Below are 21,813 nucleotides of genomic sequence, written 5' to 3'. Positions count from 1 at the left end.
CCCTTTGCAATCTAAAATTATCTAACAAACTGCAGCTGGGTCAGAGAGACACAGAATATCCAAAAGAAGACCCAAGGCACCACAGCAGCTTGCATCGCTTCACAGTGGGCCTCATCTGGGCACCTCCAAATCCCAAACAAAGAAGAGAAATCTGCAGATCTCTCCATAGCTCCTGCTGGGTAGCCTCAGGGAGAGGCTAAATTAGCACCTCCTTAGAGATTCAAGAGCCAGTGTACCCAATGGTCAGAGTGGGACCATCAAGATTACAACTCCTCAGATCCATATGGGACATACTCAGGGGGCAGACTCAGTGAGCAGACTCGGTGAGACCAAAACCCCACTGAAGCAAGTCTCGCCCCATAAGGGTGTCTCCAGCATAGAAGTTCCCCCACCATAATCACAGCTGATTCTCACAGCCAATCGGCCTGGAGGTCAATTCCTCCCAGTGATACCAAGTACAATCAAGGCTTAACTACAACAAGACTGTGCACACAGCCCACAAAGGGGTGCACCAAGAGTGTCCACCTCAGGTAATTGGGGAGGCTGAGCCACTGGGCCCTATAGGACACCTAGCACAGAAAACCATCTACCAACACAGGGAAGCAGCCAAAATGTGGAGACAAAGAAATAGGTTACAAATGACATAAATGGAGGAAAGCAAACTACTGGATATAGAGTTCAATCTGTGGTTTTAAGGCTTTTCAAGAATTTTCTAGAAACCGTCGATAAATTTAGTAAGACCCTCAATAAGTCTAGCGAGACACCGATAAATTTAGTAAGACCCTCGGTAAGTTTATGAGACCCTCGAGGATATGAAAAAGGACCAACTAGAAATTAAGCATACACTGACTGAATAAAGAATATTATATAGAGATCCAACAGGAGACTAGAGGATCGCAAGAATCAAGTGAAAGATTTGAAGTACAAAGACGTAAAGAACACCCAAATGGAAACGCAAAAAGAAAAAAGAATCCAAAAATATGAAGATAGTGTAAGGAGCCTCTGGGACAATTTCAAGTATACCAACATCCAAATTATGGGGGTGCCAGAATTAGAGAGAGAGCAAGATCTTTTAAACATATTTGAAGAAATAATGACAGAAAACTTCCCCTACCTGGTGAAAGAAATAGACTTACAAGTCCAGGAAGCTCAGAGAACCCCAAGCAAAAGGAATCCAAAGAGGACCACACCAAGACACATCATAATTAAAATGTCAAGAGCAAAAGACAAAGAGAGAATCTTAAAAGCAGCAAGAGAAAAACAGTTAGTTACCTACAAGGGGGTACCCATACGACTGTCAGCTGATTTCTCAATAGAAACTATGCAAGCCAGAAGGGAGTGGCAAGAAATATTCAAAGTGATGAAGAGCAAGAACCTACAACCAAGATTACTTTATCCAGCAAAGCTATCATTTGGAATTGAAGGTCAGATAAAGAGCTTCACAGATAAGAAGAAGCTAAAGGAGTTCATCACCACCAAACCAATATTATATGAAAGCTGAAGGGTATCCTTTAAGAAGAGGAAGAAGAAGAAAAAGGTAAAGATAAAAATTATGAACAACAAACACATATCTATCAACAAGTGAATCTAAAAATCAAGTGATTAATTAATCTGATGAACAGAATAAATTGGTGATTATAATAGAATCAGGGGGATAGAAAGGGAATGGACTGACTATTCTCAGGGGGAAAGCGGCGTGGAGGGTGCGGGAAGAGACTGAACAAAAATCGTGCACCTATGGATGAGGACAGTGGGGAGGGTAAGGGCACAGGGTGGGGTGGGAACCTTGTGGAGGGGATCTATGGGGGTGGGGGGGGGGGAAGAGGAACAACTGTAATAATCTGAACAATAAAGATTTAATTAAAAAAACGAAAAACAAAGAAACAAAGATTTCGGTTGGGATTACAGAATTAATCCTTTTTTTCAATTAGACCATTAAGCAACATATTTTGAATTTTTTTTTTAATTTATTGCTTAAAGTATTACAAAGGGTATTACATATGTGTCCATTTTATCCCCCCGCCCTAGACAGTCCCCTAGCCTCCCCCATATTTTGAATTTCTAATTATTTTAGAGAAACCACAGAAATTATTTTCACAAAAATAAATTTCTACACTTTAGGCATTTAGTTATCACAATTATATAATTTCTTTCAATTTAATTTGAATCTTGAACTTTTAGAGCTTTTCAATTTTTGGCTGGTAAGTGAAACATTTAGTATTTCTTTAGATTAAGCTGCTAGAGCTCAGTAGCAGGCCGGTAGCTATACAAATGCAAATTCCATGTTCTTCCTGCTATTTACCTGCAGGGGAAAAATCCACACAAATGCAAATTGCATCTTCTTCCTGCTGGTTTCCTGCAGGGGAAAAAGCTTTGCTCTAAGCTGGAGGAACAAGTTTTTTGGCCTAGCCACTTGACTTTTTAAAACAGCCAAATTTTTTTGTAAGAGGTCACTGTGGGTGGGGAAAGTTTGGCCTACCTGCCTAATTTAAAAAGACCATATTTTTTTCTGCTGGGGGAAGGGCGGCTAGTGCCTTCCTCCATTAGAAATTGATTTATTTATGTTTCAACAATTTTTAGATTCTAGAGTTGTTGTGCCCAGATTTCAAGGTTCCCAGGACCCCCAGGGAGCCCGTCAGTCCGATGCAAAAGCAAAGAGTCCTTCATTTCGAACTAGTTCGGCTCCCCGACCACACTCACTGATGCAATGGTAGCCCAGTGGCCGAGAGAGCGCCAGGCCTGATGGGATTGTGGGTTTTATAGTAAGGGCAGGGGAGGGGACTGTGGGCCCCGCCGATTGGCCAGGCGTGAGTCGGGTCTTGTTACACAGGATGTGGTCATCTCTCTGGCGCGCACATACCTTGATTGTCATTGGTTAGTTTAAAGAAATCCTGGGCGTGGCCAGCAGGGGCCTGGGCTTCTGGGAAGAAGGCACTCTCCTGAGCACATGGCGGCCGCCCCCAAAATGGAGGACCCAGGGCAAGATGGAGGGCGCAGTCCTAGCCCCCCACCAGGGTGAGCTGAGCCCCCGCTCCAGGGGCCAGTCCGGTTGCTGGGGGTCCAGCAGATCGACCAGTTCCAGCCCAGACAGGAAGTCCACATCCTCCATCTCATTCCCAGGGGCGCCGGCAATCGCCTCCTCCTCCATCTCCTCGGGCGAGGACACACACCCTGCCCTGCCGCAGCTCCTGCAGCGTGGGTCCCGTCCGCAGTGGTCTGGGGAGTCGGTGCCCGAGGCCGCCAGCAGCGTGGTCAGGCCCCGCGACGACTCGCCCTTTCAGAGTTAATTATAATTATTTTAAGGTATTTTCTTTGACAAATTTTTGTAACAGAGACAATTTACTGATTTTCTTGGCGGCTTTAAAGTTAACTTTTGAATGGGTTCCACTATCATTTTAAAAACTACTTTTTATTATGGAAATACCAATCTTTTTTTTTTTTTTTAAATATATTTTATTGATTTTTTACAGAGAGGAAGGGAGAGAGATAGAGAGTTAGAAACATCGATGAGAGAGAAACATCGATAAGCTGCCTCCTGCACATCTCCCACTGGGGACGTGCCCGCAACCCAGGCACATGCCCTTGACCGGAATCGAACCCGGGACCCCTCAGTCCGCAGGCCGACGCTCCATCCACTGAGCCAAACCGGCTTTGGCGGAAATACCAATCTTGTTGCTAGAACCAGCCTGCATCTTTTTTCCTTTGGTCAAATCTGCCATCTTTCTTAGAAAAAAACCAGTCCTGGGTGTTAGGTCAGAGAGAGCCCAGGATCGGATACATGCAGACGTGTGATGAGATAATAAACTTCCCCTGGCATTTCTAACAGATCAGTGTGCCAGACACAGATACTGGCTTCTCTCTGAATCTCACACAGATACTGACTCCTTCCTGAATACCCCTGCTGACTCCCTGCAGTGGAAACTTCCTCAGCTGAATACCTCAGCTCATGTCCCCGCCCCTCACCCAACCGCAGTATAAAACAACCGCCCCCTCCCTGTTGGCTTGAATCCACGTGCCCTGTCTTTGGGGTACATGGGTCTCCCGGGGACGCAATAAACCTTTCCTTTTTTTTCTTTTCTGACTCACTCAACTCTTTATTTCCTATGCCGCCTCCTGAGCCACCTAACCTAACACTGGGGTTTTATTCTGTAGCACTTGTAGAGAGATTTAAGTTCTAGCTCAAAACTCTATCTAAATGTCCAAAAATAGGCCAGTTGCAGCATTTGTTTTAAGCTAGCTTTCCTCTTTACACATGCACAGAAATTCCAGACACATTTCTATGTTTTGTAAAACTTTTCATGGTGAGAAAGAGACTTTAAATTAGCATACTCTGGGAGGGGGATGTCCATATTACAGGATCCCCACGTGTCTCCCCCCACCTCCTGCTTGCTTTGGGGGAAGTTTCAGCAACTGACCTGGACACCTATCCCTTATCCCAATTAAAGGTATGCTTAATAGATAACAACAGATTTTAAATTTTTTCCTATTTCGTTTTCCAAAGTAATAACTAGCTCCCAAGGTGACCTTAGCCAAATTTTCCTTTTTCCAAGTGTGTTCTCCAGTAATTTTTAAACAAAGCGTTAAGTAGTCTCCCAGGGAGAAAGCTGACAGCGTTAATCTCCCTAGCTGCCCAGTATCCTCTCCAGGAGCAGAGGATCTGGTGACTTTTTAGAAATTATAGATTTTTGATCCTCAAAACAAATTAGGTATTCTATGATTTTAACAAGAAACCACATTAAAGATGACCACAGCACTCTCTTTTCTAGGGCCTGATTTAAAAACGTGCCTTTTGAAATTCCAATTTCTTTATAATTTTGCCATTTAACCAAATTGTTCCCCATTATAACCTGACTTAAAACAAAAGATTTTCCTTGCCCACTCTGGGTTCTCGATTTCCAAAGCTAGTACAAGTGCTTACCCGCAGTTCAACCTTACCACCTACACTGGTGTTATTTATGCTCAGGCGAATCCTTCTTTTCCAGATTTCCGTCCTTGTCTCGAGCGCCATTAATATTGGTGCTGCTGAAGTGCCCCGACCTGCGGGGCATGCAACGTGGGTACCGTGATGATTCCTGTAAGGGAATGAGAGGATAGGAGACACGAAGAAATGGAGGCAAGACAGGATTCTGATCAAGCCTCAAATTTTATTCTTCCAGCGGCAGAATATATATTGTTTTAGGGATGGGGGTGGTGGGTGGTGGGGGTGGTGGTGGGGGGCGTGGAGAAGCCTATTAGCTTATCAGCAGGGTAGTAGCAGGCTCCGGTTGTGGCGGTAGTTGCTTCAGGGTATAAGATAATTATCTTTAGCTGCTGACCAAACCTCAGGACATACGTGGTTTCTGGTAACTAGGAGTTCCTACCAGAAACTTATTGTTCTTAAGATGGCTTTGTCTAGGCCAATATCTCTAATGGCTCCCAACACTGTAGTATGGTAGCAACCATTTCAGGTGGAAACTGTAGTTTAACTCTAACCCTGTTTGGCTTAACAATATAAAGGTTACTTTGATTTTCTAAATTGTATAAGTCATCCCATTCGATTGAATGTCTTATTGATTGAATGACTATTCCATTGATTGTTATCATACTGGTCTTAGAGAGCACATTCTTCTATACCTGGGAAACAGGACAGCACAATTACCCTAAATTGTTTTAGTGGCCACAGGTGGTGCATGCCAGCTGCCTCAGTGGTCCCGAGACCAGGACAGCACAATTACTCTAAATTGTCCTGACAACTCAGTGGTCGGGAGACCCAAGGGCTCTAGATAATGTGTTTCTATCAACTCAGGGATCCGGAGACCCAAAACTGTAATTTAGATAACATGCCTAAGTTTAACCCAGGTTACCCAAGGACTCTAGATAATGTATTTCTGTCAATTCAGTGACCCCAGAGACCCGAAACTGTAATTAACATGCTTAATTCTGCTTCTGTAATTTGCTTTTTAGTGAGCCAGGTGCCACATTCCAAACCCTGGGATGTAATCAATACCTTTGTGATTTTTGCCTATATAAGTCTGGTTTTGCCACCATCTTATTGCTATGAGATTTGGGAATGGCCCCTCATAGTCCCGGATTGCAATAAATGTGACTCTTTAATTCGACTTCTTGAGGCGTCCTTCTGTGATTCGCGGGGTACATTACAACACTGCCAGGGTTCAGGAAGCCCCAGTTTGGGCGCCATTAATACCGGGGTCTTGTTCCGGCATTTAGAAGGGTTCAGCAATCTGGAGAAGGGACCGTGTGTAACTTAAAGAGTTTAGAGATGAAGCATAATTTTGAAAGGCATATGGGGGGTCAGAAGACCTTAGCTAAAAGGAACTAAGATCTCCTCGTTTCAGGACCCCATGCTTTTTATGAACATAAATTGTCCTGAAGGGAGGCAGAGATATACACTTCAAAGTGGTAGGATTTGGTCTACAGAAGCATTGTGAGAATGGGGGACTTAGCCTACGGCTGTTCAGGTGTTTGACCAGTAGGAGGAAATAACATATAGATTAAGATGCCCTGAGCTGTCTGGCAGCCAAGCAATCATCCCTTTTCAGGTTTGGGGAAATGCCCTCAGCCATTCCCAACAGGTGACAACCTATGTGACTCAGCCCTTGTTGAGTCCCCAAGTTCCATCAACCTTTTGATGAAACTCTTGAAATTACGACATGCTGGAATTGGCTTCTGGCACCAGGGGAAAATAGAAATGTATCAGGAATTATTGGAACTCTAATATTGGGGCACCCGATGAAAATAAAATAAAATTACAAAATCTCATCAGGCCAGCAAATTCTGCACAGGAAATTAGAGGTCAGATACAATTACACGAGGATTAGACAACTGTCTATAAGCACTAGGCAATTTTTCTTCGCTACTAAGGAAGGCTTAATACCAGATAATTTTACACATCAGGCACTTCCTAACTTAAATAGAAACCGCAGAGGTAAACTTTATCAAAGAACTAACTCACAACAACATACACATAACAATGACTATAAAAAGTCATACAGAGGCCCATTTAAATCACAAAATAATGTTAAAGAAAAACCCCAATCGCAAATTACTTAAACAAATCAGGCACAATCTTGGGGAACCACCAACCCATTGAGAAAAGGGTACAAAGACAGGTACAGACAGGAAATAATCCTTCACACGGACACTTTAGCAGGATGATCCACCTGGATCCTCTACACAACACAATCTTTCCTACAAGGAGACAGACAGAACACCCCTTTCCTACAAGGAAATCCCAGCAGGGAAACTGTAAAGGTCCTGGACTCTGTACTTATCTTTACTGTGGGTCACGTTTCTCATCTGTGAATGGGAACATGTGTGTGCAGGAGCCTAGAAGAGGATGCCTACCATCTGTGGTAGGTGCATGTTTTGAGTATCATTTTTAAAATATGTTTTTATTGATATTAGAGAGAGGAAGGGAGAGAGATAGAAACATCAATGATGAGAGAGAATTATCAATCCGCTGCCTCCTGCATGCCTCCAATGGGGATCAAACCCGAAAATTAGGCATATGCCCTGCTGTGGAATCAAACCCTGATCTCCTGGTTCAGGGGTCAACACTCAACCACTGAGCAACACCGGCCTGGCAATTTTGTGCATTTTGTTTGGTCTCATACTAGGTCCCTGAAGCAGGCTGGGCCTGGCCAGTGGTCCATCCTACAGATGAGAAAGTTCACGAGGGCTCCATGGATCTCTACGTGGCTGCATGGGAGGGCCGAGGACTTACTGGCCTAGGAACTCTGGCTCCACTGGCCAGCAGGCCGCTGGGAGGAGGAGGGAGGAGTGTCCTCAGAGCAAGGCCTTTCCAGGATGCTGGGAGTGTCCCTGGCAGAGCGCTCTGATGGACAGTCAGGGGTGAGCACCACCCTCATGGACTCGAAGGAGAACGAAGGGCACCCTGGAAGCTCCTCGATGAAGGATATCGTCCCCCTGGGGCCTGAGGAATCTGCCATGGAGGTGGTCTTGAGGAAGATCCGGGAGCTCTCTGATTCGGTGAGGGGAGAGGAGGGAGGGCAGAGTGTGGGTCTCAGTCCCTACTTAGGTGGGGACAAAATATGACTTTGTGTTTTATTAGTCAGTTTACTAGGTCTTACTGAATAGCTGTGTTCCCTGGTGGCATGGGGTAGTTCTCCTGTCCCCTTCTAGTCCCCCACCAGCTCCTGGGATTTCACCCTGTGCCAAGCGATCCAGTTGAGGGTTGGAGAGTCCTGGCACCCATTTGGTCTATAAAGCTTGCTGCCCTCTTGTCTTCCTGTTGTAAAAGTTAGAAGACCAAGGATCAAATCCTACCATTGGCATATAGTTGCTATTGACCTTGAGAAAAAGATTCATATTGTAGTGCACCTGACACCTGCATAATTTTTTAACCAGTGTCACCCCAATGTATTCACGAAAAAGGAAAAAAATAAAAAGAGATTTTAGAGCCACAGTTTCCTCTTTCCTAACTGGAATAACAGTAGTACTTGCCGCATGGAGACCCTGTGAGGATTCTCTGAAATGACACAATGCCCAGCCTTTCTTGCCTCTCTCTCTGCCTTGGCAGGACCACCGAGACCCCTTCACGGTAGCCGACCTGGGAGTGTTGGCCAGCCGCCACCAGGCCTTCTGCCAGGCCCTGCCAAGGGTCTCGCCCTTCTATGCGGTGAAGTGTAATAGCAGCCCCTTGGTGCTGCGTGTCCTGGCCGCCCTGGGCACCGGCTTTGACTGTGCCAGCCAGGTGAGCTTGGGCCACAGCCAGTTTCTTCATTCATAGGCCTGACGGTTCCTGGAGGGAAAAGGCCAGTTTCGAGGTGTCTCAAAGTGGGGACAGCAGCCCATGAACAGTGGCTGATGTGTGTGGTGCCCAGTTGTTTGTGAAAGAATAAATGAATGAACTGGGAGTGGTGCACCCTCCACTGGTCTAGGTGACGAGGGCAGTCAGCCTGAGCTGAGGAGTGGAGGGAACATGCGCTTTAATCCACAGACCCTGTTCTGTCCTAGCCCAGCCATTTCACTGGAGCCTCAGTTTGTTGGTCTTTAAAATGGGTTCAACTATATGTTCCTCAGAGCAGTCTAGAAGCTTAAATAGCACAATATTTGCCCAGTGCTTTCCCAGATGCACAGTAGGGTCTCAGTTGGGTACAGACGCTCATGCCCGTGGTTCCTGTGTCCAAAAAGCAGGGCAGCAGGGAGGCAGCCCCTTACTCTGGCTTTGCCCATGGCAGGTGGAGCTGGAGCAGGTGCTGGGCCTGGGCGTGGCCCCCTCACGCATCATCTATGCCCACCCCTGCAAGCCGGTCTCCTACCTGCAGTATGCTGCCCGCCATGGGGTGCAGCTCCTGACCTTCGACAGTGAGGAGGAGCTGACCAAGGTGGCCCAGCACCACCCAGGGGCCAGGTGAGACCAGCAGGGCTGCAGGCAGGTGGGGCCAGGGAGGAAGTTCTGGCAAACTGACTTGTGCCTCAGCAAGGAGATGAAGGCTGTTCCATGGTGACTAGGGGATGCCCAACCAGCAAAGAGCAAGAATTAGTGCCAGGTGTCCCAGTGCCCTCCTTGGTGCCCACTCATGTCAAAGATTTCCTGTGTCTGCAGAGGCGCTGGCAGAGCCTGGCATTAGGGGTCTGGAGTCAGCAACCTCGTGGGAAAAGCACTCACATAGGATTCAGGAAGACCAGGGGTCACATTTCTGACTTACTTGTCGCATCTGTGTGTTCTTGGGAAAGTTACTTAACGTCTCTGATCCTGTGACAGGAGGTCTGCTGAAGGGATGTTTATAATTTTATCTTTTCCCTGCTGTTTCCTGCCTGGGCTGAAGTCTGTAAGAAGTAGTGTAGCCCTAACTGGTTTGCCTCAGTGGATAGAGTGTGGGGTCTGTGCACTGAAGTGTCCTGGGTTAGATTCATGTCAATGCCACATGTGCCGGTTGCAGGCTTGATCTCCATTAAGGGTCGTAAGGGGGCAGCCGATCAGTGTTTCTTTCTCGTCATTGATGTTTCTATCTCTCTCCCCCTCTCCCCTCCTCTCTGAAATCAATACAAATATATTTTAAAAAATTTAAAAAGTAGTGTGTTCCCTCCTTGGATCTCCATGGCTGGACAGTCCAGAAAACCGAGGCAGGGTGGAGGGAGGCTGGAGGGAGTTTGGGTGGGGGCAGAAAAGCATTCAGGCCTGAGGTTCATGTGTCTAAGAACGCCTGTCACTTCACACCCATTCCCAGGCTGGTCCTCCGACTGTGGACTGAGGATAGCCAGAGCCTCATCCGTATGAGCGCCAAGTTTGGGGCCAGCCTGGAGCTGTGTGGACACTTGCTCAAGTCCGCCCGAGACCTAGGCCTGGCTGTGGTGGGAGCCAGGTAAGAGCACGGACTTTCTGTCTTGTGAGGCAGGGCTCCTGGTCCCCACGCCTGTCCTCAACCTCTGACTCCCTGGTGCCCTGGGGTCAGTGTGACCCCTCTGGGCCTCCGGTGGCTCCCTGTGGTCTTCAGAAGAGGAGGTGGGTGTCAGCTGCTGGGAGGGTGGGACAGGCTAGGCACTCGCCTTGGGTGTAAAATTTAACGAGATGCCGAAAACTTTGTACTCGAGATAAATAATGTTTAATACAGTATTTAAAAAATTAACACAGAAAAATCCCATGATGAGAGAATATGAAATTTTAAATTGAGACAGGATTTGCATTGCTGATATTTCTTTTTCCTAGGGATCCAATTACTGTTAACTAATGTTGTCTTTAAAGTTTTTGTATTTTATTCATCATAAATATTTTTGCATCAGCAGGTTTGATCTCTTGATGGGGTATGTATAGGAGGCAACCAATTGAGGTCTCTCTCTCTCTCTCTCACTCGCTCTTGCTCTCTCTCTAATATATATAGATGAGAGTCCCGGTGCACAAAATTTGTGCACTAGCGGGTGTGTCCCTCAGCACAACCTGCACCCTCTCCAATCTGGGACCCCTCGGGGGATGTCTGACTGCCTGTGGGATCGGGCCTAAACTGGCAGTCAGACATCCCTCTCACAATCTGTAACTTCTGGATCCCAACTGCTCGCCAGCCTGCCTGGCTGATCACTCCCTAACCACTCTCCTGCCAGCCTGATCGATGCCTAACTGCTCCCCTGCTGGCCCAATCGCCCCCAACTGCCCTCCCCCGTGAGTCTGGTTGCTCCCAATTGCCCTTCCCTGCCGGCCTGGTTGCCCCCAACTGCCCTCACATGCTGGCCTGGTCTCCCCCAACTGCGCGCCCCTGCCAGCCTGATCACCCACAACTGCCCTCCCCTGCCGGCCTCTTGTGGTGGCCATCTTGTGACCACATCGGGGTGGCCATCTTGTGACCACATGGGGGCGGCTATCTTGTGCGAGGGCGTGATGGTCTATTTTCATATTACGTCTCTATTATATAAGATAGTGCATGAAGGTTACTCATGTTGACTGCTCAGTGCTTTGGTTTCCCCTTGAATGTTGCACCTGAGGAGCGTCCTCCCTCACCTCACCCCATCTGCGCCTGATTGAGTCCTCTGTGCCCCCTGGTGGATTGTTTGAGATTTGGGGTTCAGATCACATGCACTCCAAGGAGGAAAAGTAGAGGAACCCCTGCTGCGAGGCTTGGGGAGGGGTAGCTAAGAGAGGTGACTACCACACAACCACGAGAGCCCAACTCACAGTCTGTCATGTGTTGTGTGTCTCTGGGGTCCCCATGTGCACAGCCAAGGATGTGGTTCCTGTGGGTGCCCACAAGCTCCATGTAGTCATGCCTGTCCCTATGTGTGTGACCGTACTGGTTCACATTGTGCCTGTGTGGCTGTTTCCGAATGTGTATCTCCTCCTGCTGACCCTTGCGTTTCCTCGTGTGTTTCTGCACCTGTCACTGCACCTGTGCTCAGCTTCCACGTGGGCTCAGCCTGCCAGAATCCCCACAGCTTCGTACAGGCCATCGCCGACTGCCGGCGGGTGTTCGAGATGGGCCGTGGGGTCGGGCATGACATGAGCCTCTTGGACATTGGAGGGGGCTTCCCCGGAGTGGAGGGCTCTGACCCGGAGTTTGAGGAGGTAAGAGGGGAGGAGGAGAGGGCATCTGGGGGCCGCAGCCTGGGTTTATTAAACAGAGTGTGAGTTTGTGTACAGGGAGCTCTTTAAACTCAGTCCTGTGCTTGCATGTAGCTGGGCTTTGTGTTGGCTGAGAGGTCTCTGACTCTACATGCATGGCATGTGCGCATATACGTGTGTGTGTGTGTGTGTGTGTGTGTGTGTGTGTTTTCGCGGGAACATGTGGTTCTGTACCTTCTATAGGCATGTTGGTTACTACCCCTGGTAAGGCTACAGTCAGATAGAGGTTTCCTTACTGTATCCCCCACACCCAGGGGACATTTTTCTTTGCTGATCCTGTATTGATTTCAATGTTTCCAAGTCAGATCTCATGGTGCTACAGCCTGGTCACTAGGCTTGGGCCCTGGGGCACTTCTCCCCTCTGGGCCACAGTCTTGACCTGTCTCCTCCCCTGCACAAGGGGATGCTGACACCTTCCCACAGAGCTGTCAGGGGAATGAAGAGAGAAGATGCAGGGAAAGAACCCGCACAGGGACTGGCCTCATAGGGCTCGGGTCTGTCCCCACAGATGGCGAGAGTGATCAATGCTGCCCTGGCCCAGGACTTCCCCGAGGGGACCGGCATTGAAGTCATTGCGGAGCCAGGCCGCTTCTATGCGGCACCTGTCTGCGTGGCCGCTGTCAACATCATCGCCAAGAAGGCTGTGCTGCAGCCAGGTGGGTGGGCCCGGACTGGGCAGGGAGCGCTCTGTCTGGGGTCCCCAGGCCTTGGGGGCAGGAGGGGAAGAGGGTTTGAGTTCCACCCTGGCTTCCTCATTCGGGGTAACATGCTTTCATTTAGCTACAGGATAGAGCCTGTTAGTAACATTACTGTGTTGTTCTCAGAGAGCCTGGAGGGAGGCATTGAGGGTCTATTCTTCCTGTGTCTGGAGGGGAAGTCTGAGGGCACAGCTCATGGGCCACAGCCTCCCCTGCTGGTATGCACCTTACTGTTTCCAAGCAAGCATTTTCTAACAGGCGCGGAGTTTTAGAACCTAAGTTTAGTGAGTAAATAGTATTTCTACAACAAACATATGAAGGAAATATTGTCGGTACCATGGCCTGGAGGTTAAGGGTGACATTTGTAGGGTAACAGTAAATGATATTGAGGTCAGCCATCTCAGGAGAGGTTTTAATTGTTTGTTATTTGGGGGAAGGGGTTGGGTGGGGTTGCTGTCCTCACAAAGGGAGCTAAGTGGAAACTGAAGTGCATGTGGAGCTAGAATAGACTCACCCTCTGGGTTAGTGCCCTTTACTTTGAAATGTTATGACCATCATACAAGTATTTCTAAATAATTTTTATTTTATTTTTAAATTATATTTTTATGGATTTCAGAGAGGAAGGGAAAGGGAGAGAGAAAGCCAGAAACATCACTGATCAGGGAGAATCCCTGAATGGCTGACTTCTGAACTTCTCAAACCGGGGATCGAGTTTGCAACTCAGGCAGGGTGCCCTGACCAGGAATTGAACCATGACCTCTGGGTCATAGGTTCACGCTAAACCACTGAGCTACGCCAGCCAGAATCTAAGTCATTTTAATCTATTTCCTTATCCTTTGGACAAATGCCCTACACACACCTTTGTAACCCTAAAGGCACAGGGATCCACTAATATCATTTCCTCACAAAGCGTCTCATTAAAGAATGTTCTGAATTGGGGCATATGATTTCAGCCATCATTTAAGAAAAGCCTGAGTTATGCATATTATGGCTTACCATTTTTGTTTTCACAAAAGCATGAGCTGCCAGTGATTTAAGGGGCTATCATGTGAGCAATTAATGTTTTACCTCATTTCTGCTCAGCCCTCCTGTGAGGCAGTTTGGGGCCATTCCCATTTTGCAGGCAGAGATCTGGAGGCTCAGAGAGAGGACGTGACTGTCCAAGGCTGCACAGCGAGCTCGTGCACAGCGGCACCAGGTCTGTCTGACCGAGAGGCTGGTGCCCTTGTGTTTGCAGACATGCCAGCCGAGCGGAGGGCCCAGCCTCACGGCTGCCATGACTAACCCATGACCAACTGGCTTAGGGACAAGTGGGGCTGTGGGCACAGGAGGCAGGATCAGTGCAGGTAGCTGAGAGAGAGCGGGGACAGGAGTGACTCACACCAGGAAAAGATAGTGGTGGTGGTGGTGAGGGGACCCAGGGAGAGAAAACCAATTATCAGAACGATCTGGACATCTAAATGCTCAAAGGGTATGGAATGGCCCCAGTGCCCACAGAAACCAGTTGGAAAGATTAAGGAAATGAATGTCGAAGATTGGACTAGGAGTGGTTGTTCAGAAAATGGTTGGTAGTAGCTCATGTCCTAGGGTCTGGGGCTGTAGGTGAGCATCAGCTCAATGTACATCGGAGTGTGATGGAGCTGGGGAGAAGCCGCCACGTGCTCAGTGAGGCATCAACACAGGCAGAGTATTTAGAAGGAAGGAGATGACAATTACGTTGCTCTCTGACTGTGAGAGCCGGGCACTGACAGGGGCACTAATCCCAGCCCCGCCCCATTCTCCTGTGTAACTTCTGGCAAGACTCAGTTTCCTCAAGTGTAGAGTAGTGTTCATTGTTCCCACTCAGAGTGTTGTTAGGAGGATGAAATGATTTAATATGTGCACACAGGTTGGAACAATGCCCGGGTTACCTGTACAATCATTGTTAGTGGCAGTAGCAGCCACAGCACTCTGATGAGGTGCAGATGGGGCAGAGGAGCCTTGGGAGCCCAGAGAACAGGCCCGAATCTGGTAGGGCATCCGGTGAGGCTCCTGAAGCAGGACACAAGGGTTATCCAGTGCTGGGCAGAGGGCCTGGGCTGGTCCTAAGGGTGCGGGACTCACTGTTGACCATCAGTGGTGAGACCTGGCTGAGCAGAGTCCTGTCCTCTCCCCTCTCCCAGGAGGCCACCGGAAACTGTTGTACTATCTCAATGAGGGCCACTATGGCAGCTTTCGCGACTTCCGCAGGGATCATGTCCCCAGGATGCCAATTGTGGTGAAGGTAAGGGGACCCTTGTGTGGCTCTGGCACCTCCCTGACCCTGATAGCAGTGAGTTCAGCCCCTTTCCCTGTGAGGCAGCGATCCCTCTGCGAGGTGCAAGGGAGCAGGGTCATAGCTTACACATGGCTTTGTAGATTGTTATACCCCGTGCGTGTACAAGGATGTGCACAGGCAAGCCTGTTTGTATTTGCATGCGCACTTCTGTGTGTGTGCATTTTGTGTGTGAGCATGATGACTGACACCCATGCAGGCAGGTGGGTAGATGGGTATATGGTCCGTATGGGTGTGTGTGCACATCTGTTTGCCTCTGGGTTTCCATGTGATCTCTCGGTATGCACTGTGTGTGTGTGTGTGTGTGTGTGTGTGTGTGCCCAGAACCCTTGAATGCTGGAGATGCAGGAGTCCTAGGAAATGGAGGTTCTCCAACTTGCTTCCCAGTAGACTCATCTGGGAAGCTTCCAAGGACCCTGATGCCGAGGCGAAGGCCTAGGCGATGGGAATCAGGCCTCTCCTGGGTTGGGACGTGGCATCAATCCTTTGTTAAACCTCCTCCAATGTGACTCCAATAGCAGCTGAGTTTCACCCACTATTTTGAGTGATTATTGACTGAAATCTTTTGCTTTTATAGACGGGAACGGAGGCCCCATGTGTGTGGCCTTGAGAATTAGCAGGGCTAGGATGTGTCACTTGAGCAAATATAAGGTCCATGTGGGCCGAGTCAAGAGCAGTGCCTGGCACATAGGGACTGGCTGGTGTGAGTGACTGCCAGTGTACTTGCTGGTGCCTGGGGGTGCTCTGCTGGCCGAGGGCATGGGCTGGGAGGGTGGGTTGGGGGAGGAGCTCTTCCTTCTCTGATTCCCCACCCTGTGTCCCTGCAGGAGTTCTGCTCAAAGCCGCCCCTCTTCCCCTGCATCCTTTATGGCCCCACGTGCGATGCCTTTGACACGTTCTACAATGAGGAGGTGCAGCTGCCTGAGCTGGACGTGGGTGACTGGTTCATCTTCCCCTCCATGGGCGCCTACAGTTCAGTCATGAGCTCCACCTTCAATGGCTTCCCGCCTGCGTCCATCTGCTACATGATGGGACCTGAGCTCAGGTATCTGAGGAGAGCTAAAGGACCTGAACTTGGCCCAGGGAGCTGAAGGCTAAGCTCTGGGTTCCCAGGTCCAGGAAATATAATGACACCCCCCCCCGCCCCCCCCCCCTCCCGCAGACACACACACACACACTGGCCCCAGAAAACATCCAACTGACATACATTGCCTGTGGGGTTGCTTGTTACACCCATTACCCATATAAGTCCAAGGCAGCCCACCTGGGCAGCTGTGACAGCTCTGATGTTTAGACCCCTCTGTGTCCACAAGCTGACATCCTAAAAGCCCCCGTAACCCTTAATTCTTGGCCAAGGCCCCACTCTGCTCTGACCATTTGTGGGTGTTCCCGGCTTTCCTCATTCGAAGTCCCTTCCCTACCAGCCTCAGGCTCCCCCAAGGCTCTGCCCAAGGGTCTCCTGTTAGCCCAATCTAGGGTTCACTCCCCATGGTGATGGGGCTTCTAGAACACCCCTTTACTGGTACAACCTTTCCACAGGAGCCTGCTGGAGACTGCGCCTTAAGCTGGGACATGGCAGAATGGAGGGGTTCCAGACACTTGGTGCGCCACCTGGGAAAGCTTGGGCGGAAGTGGGGGTGGGGTGGGAAGAGACATGTGGGAAGCAGAGGTTTGGTTGCTTCAGAAATGATGAGGCAATTTTCCCCAATGTTGGCCTGAAACAGAGGTGAGCCCTTCTGGGCAGATGACTCCACACTTAGGATTCTTACCCCCTGAGCCCTGGAGTGGGGTAGGCTTGAGAAACTGGTGTTATTCTGTTCGGGTCCAACCCCAGCAGGCCCAGGGGTTTCCAAAGGTGTGGATGGAGTCGTCGAAGAAGAAATAACACAGAGACAGGGTTCAGTTGATCAGCAGCCTCGCCAGGTTCTCTAGTCAGTTTCTCCAGCCAGGTTCTGTAGCCAGGTTCTGTCTCTATTCTCCTGTTACATCTGTATTTATACCAGTTGATATTAATCCTATCCATTCTATTCCAAAGGTTAGGGCGTTTGTTATCTCCATTCCAGGTCACTACTCTATTGTTCTGTTAAGATACAAGGAAGTAACTGAAGGAGATTATCCTAAGTAAAGAGTATGTAGCTTAAACTACTCTTTATGTGATTGTTCATAGTTAAAAGTGATCAACTACTCGCCTGGCACTTAGTTAAGGGGTTTTACTGATTTATTCTCTTCCTTAGTTCTTTTAATCCCTAACTCCAGGGAAAAATCCCCACCTGGGCAAACAACTTTTCTCTGAGAGGTGACCTTGGTTAAAACACATAGGGCTAAATAGGGCAGCAAACATATTAAGAAGAGTATGCCATATACACCAGGTCCCTTGAAACATATGCTGTGCAGATGTTTCTTCCTTGGAGCGACTATGTCAAGCAGCAAGGATGGACCGGCTTCCGGCATTATTACAACACGTGCTCCCTAAAGGCCATAGCCTAGAGTGTGTAGCAACCTGCCTTGGCCAGGACCTTGAGATTCTTTCATTCCTCTTTTTATTTAAAATAATATGTATCTTAAAAATTGATTTTGAGAGAGAGAGGAAGGGAAAGGGAGAGAGACAAACATTGATGTGAGAGGGGAACACCCATTGGCTATCTTCTGCATGCCCTTACTGGGGATCAAGTCAGTCCATAACCCACGCATGTGCCCTGACCAGGAATGGAACCAGCAACCTTTGGGTGCTCAGGAAAATGCCCAACCAACTGAGCCACACTGGCCAGAGTTCATCCCTCCTTTTATCCAGTTAGTGACCCCTGTGTTATTCCAGAAATATTAACGTGAACTATAGGCACCCATTCTAGTGCCAAGAACACCTGGTCTGGAGTCAGAACTGTAGCAAATCCAGGCTCCACCACAAACTGGCATTGTGGTCAGAGCCTCAGTTTCTCCATCAATGGCATGAGAATGATATTTGTTAGTACCCTCCTGGCATGGCTGTTGAGGGGATTAAGTCAGATAACGCAAATCCTCATTCAGGTCAGTTCATGTCCAGAACCCTGCCTCAGGTTGGCCTTGATCCTGGACCTTTCCTACATAGAGACCACTCCCTGCCCCCTTGGTCTGGGCATCCTCAGGGGGCATATTGCATCTGGCCATACAGGTATTGGGCCAGGCATGTGGGTGACTGGCCTGGCTTTGGCCTTAAGAACCCCCCAGTTTGAAAGGTGGCAGACAACGAATGGGAATAGCCAACTCCCAAATAAGACAGGTACTACCGTGTGTCTCCCAGGTTTAGAAACAATATTTGGGAAAGTTCTGAGCTGAGAGAAGAAAACGTGTCCTACAGGCAAGGACATTGGCGGAGGTAGGGGCAGCGGGTCCCAGAGGCCAAAGCCACTCACCTCCTGGGTCCTGTGTCCTTTTTAAGCCTCACCTGATGTGACTTCTCTGATCCTCAGCTCCTGCAAATGGTCCTTGTCATCCACCAGAGTCAGCCCCACCATCTCACTGCTGCCTCCACACTCAGCTAAGACCAGGGGTATTGTCCAGCCTCCTGTGCCAAAGACATCTCAGCCCCAGACATCTGAGGAGAAAGGATGGGCTGCAGATGCCTCCTAAGGACGCTAGAGGGCTCAGGCAGCCTTCAGGTCCTGTGTTACTCATTCCTCTACTCCCAGATCCTGAAATTTGGGCTAGAAACAACCACACTTACCCCCTCAGAGGTGTCTGGAAGAGCAAATATGAGTGGGCTTTAGGTAAAAATAAAGTTACATTCATGTGCAAGAATTGCTAGAGTGTTTTGTGCTTTGGTCTATAGGTGTTGCCCTGTGGCATTTTGGATGTCAACTCATCTCCCCATTCATTCATGAATCCATTTATCCGTCTATTTATCATTCATCAGTCTTTCCATCCTTTCATCCATTGAACCATCATCCATCCATCCATCCATCCATCCATCCATCCATCCATTCACTGACCATCAATTGATCCATTCATCCATTCATCTACCTGTGCATCCATCCATAAAATAAAATGTGAGGGCCTAGTCTGTGATGGTCTTATTCTAGGCAAGGTTACACATGATGAATAAGATGTGCAGAACCTATCCTTATGGAGCTTACCTTCCATTTTCTTCTATTGGAAAAATCAGAGCAGGAGCAAACATATAAATGATAAAATAAAGTGGAAGAACAAGTATTGTAAAGAAAAATTAAACCAGGGCAAAGGGATATGGAAGGATAGAGAATGGTGCTTTGTGCTAGTAAAATATAGAAATTTTTAAAAATGCCAAAAAATGTTAAAAATGTGTTAAAAGGTTTGAATTAACTGTCCTGAAACTTAAAGTGTGATATTAAGGACACATTCCCCACTGCCCTCAAGCGTGTGTATTCCATTGATAAGGATTTGAACTTAGACTGCTGACTTAGAGTGACTTGACCTGATAACCATGTCTGATGACATATACTCCTCCCCCTCTACAGAGTGAAACCGAGTGCTTGCAAGTTTGTTTACTGATATGCCCATAGGAACTACTGTTAAACTTGAGATGTTGTTATGCATTTTTTTTAATTTATTGCTTAAAGTATTACAAAGGGTATTACATATGTGTCCATTTTATCCCCCCGCCCTAGACAGTCCCCTAGCCTCCCCTATCCCCCAATGTCTTATGTCCACTGGTTATGCTTATATGCATGCATACAAGTTCTTTAGTTGATCTCTTACCCCCCTACCTCCTGCCCCCCAACCCTCCCCAGCCTTTCCACTGCAGTTTGACAATCTGTCTGAGGCAGCTCTGCCTCTGTATCTATTATTGTTCAAAAGTTTATAATGGTCTCTATTATCCATGAATGAGTGAGATCATGTGGTATGTTTCCTTCATTGACTGGCTTATTTCACTTAGCATAATGCTCTCCAGTTCCATCCATGACGTTGCAAATGGTAAGAGTTCCTTCCTTTTTAGAGAAGCATAGTATTCCATCGTGTAGATGTACCACAGTTTTCTAATCCATTCATCTACTGATGAGCACTTAGGCTGTTTCCAGATCTTAGCTATGGTGAATTGTGCTGCTATGAACATAGGGGTGCATATATCCTTTCTGATTGGTGTTTCTGGTTTCTTGGGATATATTCCTAGAAGTGGGATCACAGGGTCAAATGGAAGTTCCATTTTCAGTTTTTTGAGGAAACTCCATACTGTCTTCCATAGTGGCTGCACCAGTCTGCATTCCCACCAGCAGTGCACAAGTGTTCCTTTTTCTCCACATCCTCTCCAGCACTTGTCGTTTGTTGATTTGTTGATGATAGCCATTCTGACAGGTGTGAGATGGTACCTCATTGTTGTTTTGATTTGCATCTCTCGGATGATTAGTGACTTTGAGCATGTTTTCATATGTCTCTTGACTTTCTGAATGTCCTCTTATGAAAGGTGTCTATTTAGGTCCTTTGCCCATTTTTTGATTGGATTGCTTATCTTCCTTTTGTTAAGTTGTATGAGTTCCCTGTAAATTTTGGAGATTAGGCCCTTATCAGATATGACATTGGCAAATATGTTTTCCCACACAGTGGGTTTTCTCGTTGTTTTGTTGATGGTTTCTTTTGCTGTGCAGAAGCTTTTTATTTTGATGGAGTCCCATTTGTTCATTTTCTCTTTAGTTTCAAGTGCCCTAGGAGCTGTATCAGTGAAGAAATTGCTTCAGCATATGTCTGAGATTTTGTTGCCTTTGGATTCTTCTAGAATTTTTATGGTTTCCTGTCGTACATTTAAGTCCTTTATCCATTTTGAGTTTATTTTTGTGTATGGTGTAAGTTGGTGGTCTAGTTTCATTTTCTTGCATATATCTGTCCAATTTTCCCAACACCATTTATTGAAGAGACTATCTTGGCTCCATTGTATGTTCTTGCCTCCTTTGTCAAATATTAATTGAGCATATTGGCTCGGGCCGATTTCTGGGCTCTCTATTCTATTCCACTGATCTATATGCCTATTCTTGTGCCAGTACCAGGCAGTTTTGAGAACAGTGGCTTTGTAATACAACTTGATATCTGGTATTGAGATCCCACCTACTTTGTTCTTTTTCAGGATTGCTGCAGCTATTCGGGGTCTTTTTTTATTCCAGATGAATTTTTGGAGAGTTCGTTCTAGATCTCTGAAGTATGCCATTGGTATTTTAATGGGAAGTGCGTTGAATTTATAGATTGCTTTGGGTAGTATGGACATTTTAATGATGTTGATTCTACCAATCCATGAACACGGTATGTTCTTCCATCTGTTTATGTCTTCCTCTATATTTTTTTTCAACGTCCTGTAGTTTTCTGAGTAGAGGTCTTTTACCTCTTTAGTTAAGTTGATTCCTAGGTAGCTTAATTTTTTTGGTGCAATGGTAAACGGGGTTGTTTTTATAATCTCTCTTTCTGAAAGTTCACTATTGGTGTATAGAAATGCCTCAGATTTCTTGGGGTTAATTTTGTATCCTGCTACATTGCCAAATTCATGTATTAAGTCTAGTAGCTTTTTGATGGAGTCTCTAGGGTTTTGTATGTATAATATCATGTCGTCTGCAAATAAGGACAGTTTTACTTCCTCTTTTCCAATTTGGATGCCTTTTATTTCTTCTTCTTGCCGAATTGCAATGGCTAACACTTCCAGTACTATGTTGAACAGGAGTGGTGAGAGGGGGCATCCCTGTCTTGTTCCTGTTCTTAGGGGAAATGGTGTTAGTTTTTGTCCATTGAGTATGATG

The 21,813-nt window shown here is 47.4% G+C and overlaps 1 protein-coding gene across 1 annotated transcript; it reads left to right on the top strand.

Moving 5' to 3' along the window:
* Window positions 1–7,806: 7,806 nt before the first annotated feature.
* On the top strand, window positions 7,807–18,857 carry LOC308516840 (antizyme inhibitor 2-like; the record flags this gene model as incomplete). The annotated part of the gene is made up of 10 exons (XM_081087967.1): window positions 7,807–7,989; window positions 8,540–8,713; window positions 9,201–9,373; window positions 10,194–10,328; window positions 11,851–12,016; window positions 12,582–12,729; window positions 14,934–15,034; window positions 15,913–16,130; window positions 16,625–16,687; window positions 18,532–18,857. The coding sequence occupies 9 exons, from the start codon at window positions 7,807–7,809 to the stop codon at window positions 16,647–16,649; spliced, it is 1,323 nt and encodes a 440-aa protein (XP_080944093.1). The 3' UTR covers window positions 16,650–16,687; window positions 18,532–18,857.
* Window positions 18,858–21,813: the final 2,956 nt, after the last annotated feature.

This window comes from Myotis nattereri, assembly GCF_964212035.1.
Source record: "Myotis nattereri genome assembly, chromosome: 3".
Taxonomy (NCBI): Eukaryota; Metazoa; Chordata; class Mammalia; order Chiroptera; family Vespertilionidae; genus Myotis; species Myotis nattereri.
This window is presented reverse-complemented; position numbering and strand designations above follow the sequence as displayed.